At 40.4% G+C, this 8,295-nt stretch overlaps 1 protein-coding gene across 1 annotated transcript; it reads left to right on the top strand.

Moving 5' to 3' along the window:
* The first annotated feature begins 5,340 nt into the window (after positions 1 to 5,340).
* LOC118488114 lies at positions 5,341 to 8,262 on the top strand. Its single transcript, XM_035985247.1, has 2 exons — positions 5,341 to 5,532; positions 5,592 to 8,262. Exon 2 carries the CDS (start codon positions 6,430 to 6,432, stop codon positions 7,801 to 7,803), a length of 1,374 nt encoding a protein of 457 aa, XP_035841140.1. The 5' UTR covers positions 5,341 to 5,532; positions 5,592 to 6,429; the 3' UTR covers positions 7,804 to 8,262.
* Positions 8,263 to 8,295: the final 33 nt, after the last annotated feature.

Below are 8,295 nucleotides of genomic sequence, written 5' to 3'. Positions count from 1 at the left end.
AGCAGTTTTAGCGGGAGGGAAATACTTATATAGAAATTTTTGGGCTAGTTCATCCCAGGTGTTTACCGATCCAGCTGGGAGGGCGTTGAGCCAAGCTTTCGCTCGGTCTTTTAGTGAGAAAGGAAACATTCGGAGGCGGATGGCGTCATTTGATGCTCCGTTGATCTGAAAGGTATCACATATTTCTAAGAAATTAGTAATATGTAGATGGGGATCCTCGTCCGCAAGCCCATGGAAGGTTGCGGAGTTTTGGAGCATTTGTATCAAATGCGGCCGAAGTTCGAAGTTATTAGCTTCAACATTCGGAGCATTGATAGCGGCGCCTAGGTTACCTACGGTGGGTCGTAGATAATCCATGAGGGTACGTTAGTCCGCCATTGGAGGTGGATCACCCGAAACCTTCTCTTGGTTTTTAGCTTTTAATCTTTTTCTGAGAAAGCGTTCGGGTTCCTCTAGAGGTTCTTTTATGTCCTTATTAGAACTGGAGCTCATACACTATGTAAGATTGGCGTCGGGTTCCAAGTCCTGCAATAAAAACAGAAAAGAATGCTGGTCAGAAGGTTCACCACGGCCCCGTGTTCAGCGAACACGGCCCGTGGTCGGAGTTACAGTAAATGTTTTCCAGATCCCAGTTACTGGAAGTTGGACACGACCCCGTGTTGCATCGACACGGCCCCGTGGTCAGCCTTCTGTAACTTGGAAAACTAAAAACTGCCAGTAACGATGCTGGGCACGGCCCGTGTTTGACCAGGCACGGCCCGTGCTGAGCTCTGCAGAAGCTGAAAAACTAAGAAAATCCTAAAAAATTAAAAAGAAAAATAAAAATATGATTAGGCCGTTGATTCCTAACTTTCTTAAAATCCTTGTGTCCCCGGCAACGGCGCCAAAAACTTGATGCGTGTGTAGTGTAATATAATTTAGATATATAATTAAGCCCTTTTTACACCTTTAGCCAAGTTTTAAATTTATAAAACACGATATTTACTAACACTAAACACACATATGGGCAAGTGCACCCATCGTGGACGTAGTATAGTGTTGGTAAGATACCAAGGTCGTCCAAGGACACAAGAGCTTTTAATACCGGTTTATCCTCAACGTCTAATCAAATAAAAAAGTTAGAAAAATGTTTTTAAACTAAGAATGTAAAAACTAACTAAATGCTGAAAAATAAAAATAAAACAAAAACAGATAGACAAGATGAATCACTTGGTTCCGACTCGTGTATTAGTATAACCTTTGATTATTTTCGCACTTTTGCACTTGTTTAAGAGATTATCTTAGTTATTGTAGTAGGCCCCTCTTTTGAAGGCGACGTTACCCTCAACCCAGTAGTTTGAGTCAGCAAGGATACAATCCTAAAGGGTTGGATTATTGGAAGATAATGAATTAAGTTATTAATGCAAATTATGGTAGGCCCCGCTTTTGGCGGTGACGTTACCCTCGGCTAAGTAGTCTGAGTCAGCAGGGATACAGTCCTAAATAGCCGGGTTATAGTATTAATAGTAGTTAACTTATGAGGGGGTCAAAGAGTTTGGATCACCGCCATCCAATACCTATGGGCATTGAAGGAGATCCTACTAAATTTGACCCAGGTCCCTTGCAGGACCTCTAAACGCTGAACAAGGGCAAGACCCTTACCAAACCGTTCCCTTAACCCCCGACCAGGTAGCCAACATACCTCCATATAGACCGTGGAGATATGAATGGTGAAAATCTTTTATTTTATATAGACAGTAAAATAATGCCAAGACACCACGGACAAACGATAAGGAAAGATCACCTTCAACATAAGTAACTAGTTATTAAAGTCATTAATACAAAACCAAATAAAAAGTGCAAAAGATTAAAAATAAAAAGTATTATACTAAACACTTGCCTTCACCAAGTGATGTAAGAGACTTAGGCAAACATGGCCTTGATTGTCAAGAACTCTTACTATCAATCTTGGATCCCGAGACGACTCACACACTCTACGATGGACAATGGATGATGGTGGTGGATGATGGTGTTATGGTGGTGGTGGGTGGTGGATGAAGTGTGAGAGAGGTGGTGTGCCAAGGGATGGATTGGAATGAAACCAAGCACTCCTATTTATAGGCTGAACAGAAGGCTGGGCACGGCCCCGTGTCCGCTGGACACGCCCCCGTGCCCGTCTGACACTATCTCTCTTCATTAATTGTAATTCGCAATTACAATTAATGCGCCTGCTGTACTTTTGCCACGCCCCCGTGCTCACTGGACACGGCCCCGTGGTGGGCAATAGAAGCTTCTACAGGTTTGTCTTTTCTGCTGCTTCTTGGGCACGGCCCCGTGCTGGCTGAGCACGAGGCGTGTTCAGGCTTCTGTTTTCTCTTCTTTGCTTGGGGAGATGCCGTTGAGGGTTCGGGCAGTCTACTTTTATTCCTTTTCTTGTATTTATGTTAGAATTAGCTGTCTTTTTGCTTCTTTTGTGAATTTAAGCTCATTTCATCCTGAAAATACAAAAGGAAGACAAAAACACTCTTTTTTTCCAACATTAGTACTTAAAAAGGGTTAGTTTTATGCCTTATTTGATGTAATTTATATGTTGCATTTTACACACATCAAGCAGTTAGACAATTAAGCATCTTACAAGAACCCGGAACAACCACTTCATGCTTTCTTTGCATGCACCTTTGTATGTGAATCCTAAATGTGACCCGATGCATGAAAAACACATTGGCTTGTTGCCTCATGTCCTAGATATGAGGTGGTACAATATGGCGAGTTTTCATGATATAATAAATGAGTAATGAGTCATCTGTCCAACGATATGAAAGGTCCAAATTTATGCAATAAAAAGGCATATACAATTTCTTTAATTATTTTTCATAAAAAACCAAATCCATAACAGAACAGCCAAAAGGTTTGATAATAAACTACTTTCCATTAAAACACCAAAACAAAACAACCAAAACCGAATACCCTGACATCAAATCTTCGTCTTTAACGATTAGTCTTGCCAACCCTCTCAATCTCATCCTTCTTCTTAATAGCATAGCTATACAAACAACAAATCAAGCCAACACCAAATCAGCCAAAAAAAAACCAAAAATAAATCTAACCGCAAAACATTAAAACATGTAAATTTATTTAAAAAAAAGGCACCTGTTTAAAGAACCCTTGCCAGCATTGATAAGCTTATCAGCTAGACACTCAGCAACAGTCTTCACATTCCTAAACGCACACTCGCATGCACCAGTGGTAAGCAGATAGATAGCCTGGTTAACACGCCTTAACGGAGAAATATCAACGACCTGACACCTAACAACACAAGCAGAACCAATTCTAGTAGCATCTTCTCTTGGTCCACTGCATGTAATAAATATCACATTATTAAATAACATCATCTATAATACATACAACTTTAATCATCCAAAAAAAACACAAAACTCTTGTTTACCAACAAATATATTACACGTCTTTCAAATTACAGTTGCAAGCAAAATATGTTTCGCGGGTAGCAAGTTCCATCAAAATAATATTAATTATGTATTTAACCTCTGAAAAGATGCTAATAATAAACATGATAACCCTCCTAATCATAATGGAGTGACTAGTAAATAAATAAAGAGTTAAATGCTTGGTTGGTCCCTGTGGTTTGCGAAAATTGCAGACTTGGTCCCAGTGGTTCACTAATATGGCGAAGGTGATGGTGGTTGCAGGTTATGAAGGAGGAGGTGGCTGTGTTTTTGAAAGGGAGAGAGAGAAAGGGGTGATGAAGAAGATGAGTAGTTGGCCCCTATTTTCTTTATTTTTTTATTTTTTAATTGTTCATGGGTAATATAGTAATTTCACACGTATTTAACTGAAAAAACTAATAAAGGTTAGTGATAAGGACCACCCGAGTGCAAAAATTACAACTATTAGGACCAACTCTGTAATTAATGAACCACTGGGACTTCGTGCGGTAAATTAAGTCGGTATTGATTATGTTAATTACCGTAGAGTCATTCGCTATAGCAATCAAAACAAAAACCCCAAATACCCAAAATAGACAAGCGCATATTTGGGATCAAAATATAAATAAAAGAAATGGATTGGAAGAAAAAAAATCTAATCTTAATACTAAGAAGTTATATAGGCACATAATATCTTTCATATGTTTTACAGTCTCCATGAATAAAGCATAACTATGTTTTCACAAATAAATTAACATGACATAACAAATATGGTTCAATAAAATGAAAATGCTCCCATAATTAGCTGCACTGCAGCAATGCATGTTAGAATGATAACACAGTTCCTAAGCAATACTCTAAATGTTATATAGAATAATAATTTGTGGTGCAGGTCCGTAAATTCATTATCTTGAATGCATGTATTTTTGTTCCTGTGAGACAGTGACAGTATTGAACGTCCAAACGGTTCGATTCGAAACGGTACTGGTCGAAACGGTACGGGTCGAAACGGTACGAGTCGAAACGGTTCGCCTCGAAACGGTTCGATTCGAAACGGTACGGGTCGAAACGGTATGGGTCGAAAGGGTAAGCGTCGAAACGGTATGCGTCGAAACGGTTCGCGTCTAAACGGTTCCCGTCGAAACGGTTCGTGTCGAAACGGTTCGTGTCGAAATGGTTCGATTCGAAATGCTACTGGTCGAAACGGTACGAAACTCGTCCCGACCCTAAACCCGTCTCGTGCGAATACTTGTGCCGGCTCGAAACCCATTCCGATCTGAAACATGCCCCGTTTCTTTAAGACACTAACCCACATCGACCCATTTCTTTAATGTTGTCGACCCGCTTTGACCCGAAAATAACAAGATGGAATTTCAGGTGACCTATTGTGACCCATTTAGTTAAAATATCTTACCCAAACCAACCCATATAATTTTAAAAGCAACCCAAATTGACCCATTTGGAAGGCTTTGGGTCGCCCCCTCTACTTTGAATCAATCTTTGCTTCATTGAGAACACTAGCTATATATTCTGTTTCACTTTACGACTAGATCAATTAGAAGGAAGGTATCATCCAGGTATGAGTAATTTATGCTTTAGTTAAAGAACAATATTCTTTCCCCTAGTTGCAAGTAACTTTAGTTAAAGAAGCATAATTAAAGCTTGATTGCTCTCGCTTACTATTTAACTATAATCTTTTTTTTTCTTGTTTTGTTCTCTGGTGGTGTGTATGAGTTGCCAAAGAATAAGCAAATGTACAAATAACAAAAGTAGATCCACTCAATTTCATGGATATATTTCCAAGAATAATAAGTATCATATACCTACCTACCTGCTTTTTCCTTTTCCTTTTCCTTTTCCTTGCTATAAATAAGTAACATATGAGTGTAGCATTGTATCTTAATCTTAACCACATTAATATATAAAAAAAAACTATGATGGAGGTAATTGAGCACGAGCATCCACTGAAGCTCATTGATTTGCAGGTGAATGTTGAAGATGTAGATGACGAATCTGATGATGAAGAGGAGAAGGAGGAGGATTTGGTTCCGCAAGATGAGTTTTCGTGTACTTGTAAGCGGTGCAATGAAGATATCAACGAGTATTACAGGTACTACTATAAATGTATACATGATTCATGTGATTTCGCTCTTCATAAATTCTGTGCAGAGCTTCCAGAAACATTCAAACACTCAAGACACCCACATCCTTTTACCCTCTGTAAGACTGGCTACAATTGGACATGCTATATGAAGAACGATACGTTAACCAAGTCCATCCGAGTTACAAGCAATGGGCCTCTCGGCCCGGGTTATGTTTATTTTATTTTAGTCTAGTTAATTATGGGTCAAACAATAGTTTGTTTATATTTATTATTTGGGCCGTAGGCCACATGTATGGGTCGAACAGAAGTATTATGTCCAGTCTAGTAGGTAGCGGTTAGAACAAGGGTTATGGGCCAAGCTTTGCGAACCGGCATGTCTCCAAGATAACTACCCGAGCGGTTATTTCTCAAACGTCATATCTTTTCAATTTGAAACGACGTGACTCTTGGAAACATACCTATTCGCTGCTATAAAGCCGCTGCCAACATCCTTGTTCGCAGTCAGTCAGTTATATTCGAACGTGTGTGTTTACAAGTTATCATATTCAAAGTTCTAGTTATCATTCAAGTTCAATTCGGTTAGTTATCTTTTGCAAATCTGATTGTCGTTCAATCCATCATGAAATACTGTGAATGTTGTGGGTTGTTTGAGAACGATTGTGTATGTGGTCACAATACCATCCGTTCCGATTGGTCCTGGGTTTCCGATGACGATGATACCAACATTGGTATCAGAGCCAAAGGTTTAACAGGAAGCGGAAGGGATTGTGATCAAGAAGAAAACCGGGTTCGTGGAAACAAAGGGAAATCGGTGGTGACCGATTATGGTGAAGAGGATTTTGTTCGTAGTGGAGAGTGCGGCCGGCGGCGGAAGTGGATGAGTACGCGCAGGGGAAGCCAACCATGCGGACCGGGATATCACCAATGAAAAAGTTTCCAAAGAAAGTGTTTCAAAAGGGTTTCGTGAAGAAGTCCGGGAAGAAATCTAATGCACCAGTGGGTAGGCCGAGAAAACCGGGGGTTCGGTGTTTCAAGTGCAAGAAATTCGGCCACATCGCATCAATTTGCCCTAGTAAGTATATCATGTTATCACCATTGCCAATAGAAAGTGATTATATTGTGAAAGATACTTGCGGGGGTAAATGGGATTCAATCTGGGTTGTTGATCCCACGTTTAAAACGCATATGACGGGAAATCGAAATTTGTTTAGGTGTTTCAAGAGACACTTTGGGGTTGTAACGAACGAAAGTAGGAAAGACTTTTCGTTTGTACATAGAATAGGAGAAGTGAGAGTGCCGGTGGACGGCAAGGATAAGACAATCCCGTGCGTAAGTTACGCACCAAGACTTGACAAGAATGTTCTAAGTCTAGAACAACTCTTGTTTCAAGGGATTGAGACGGTCACAATGGGTGAGAAGTGTGTGTTGAAGAAAATGTTTGGTTGTCGATCAAAAGGGTTCGACATATACGAAGACAAGTCGGAAATCGATTTGGAACAAGATTATCTTAATGCTTTCTACGATAATCTTGGGGTTGATAATGGCTACAAGAAGGAGAAAAAGGAACTCCAAGAGTGTCTGGGGGATTATTATGAACGGGAATTCGAGAAGTCGAAAAACAAAAAGAAAGTGTACGGTGAACGTTCAAACGCTAGGAAAGAAAAAGTTGTGTACTCCAAGAAAGCGAAAAAGGCATTGTTAATCTACATTGAAGGCGAGAAAGATAATCCGCGCCAATCTAGAGAAATGCTTCGGGAACGGGCAATAACTCTCTCTCAACTCGAGGAGGACGTCGTTGAAAGAGATTTAATTATGGAAAGTTGCGTGGAACCAGGGGATCTTATCACACTACACGAAGAAATCAAGAAACACCCAAGGTTCTTCGACGCACCGTTCGAGGAAGTTTTGGTTTGGTTCATCACGGATTTTCTAGGGATTGTTTGTGAAAAAGCAATGCCGCCAGAGTTAATTGATGGGCGTGATCTCAGTCTCATACTACTACACCGCATCGGGTTCGAAGAGATAATGGAGAAAAACATGTGGGGCGATATTTCGGTGAAGTATGGCTACGAAGCGGATGACGCTTACGAGATAAAGGTCGCCTACGTTTATTATTTGGAGTTGGTCGAATGGTATTTCGACTACATCAAGAAGGAGCGTGCAAGAGAGAAAGTTGGCATGGCCGAAAGCTCAAACAACAATTGCGGTTGGCTCGACGATTCAAGCGACGACGACGTGGTGGTCAAGATCGAGGTGACCAACAATCGCAAGGAGTGATCGTGATCGAAGGACTCGGATGTTCTTGCTTAAGGGGGAGAATGAAGAACGATACGTTAACCAAGTCCATCCGAGTTACAAGCAATGGGCCTCTCGGCCCGGGTTATGTTTATTTTATTTTAGTCTAGTTAATTATGGGTCAAACAATAGTTTGTTTATATTTATTATTTGGGCCGTAGGCCACATGTATGGGTCGAACAGAAGTATTATGTCCAGTCTAGTAGGTAGCGGTTAGAACAAGGGTTATGGGCCAAGCTTTGCGAACCGGCATGTCTCCAAGATAACTACCCGAGCGGTTATTTCTCAAACGTCATATCTTTTCAATTTGAAACGACGTGACTCTTGGAAACATACCTATTCGCTGCTATAAAGCCGCTGCCAACATCCTTGTTCGCAGTCAGTCAGTTATATTCGAACGTGTGTGTTTACAAGTTATCATATTCAAAGTTCTAGTTATCATTCAAGTTCAATTCGGTTAGTTATCTTTTGCAA

Source organism: Helianthus annuus, chromosome 2 (assembly GCF_002127325.2).
Source record: "Helianthus annuus cultivar XRQ/B chromosome 2, HanXRQr2.0-SUNRISE, whole genome shotgun sequence".
NCBI classification, from domain to species: Eukaryota; Viridiplantae; Streptophyta; class Magnoliopsida; order Asterales; family Asteraceae; genus Helianthus; species Helianthus annuus.
This window is presented reverse-complemented; position numbering and strand designations above follow the sequence as displayed.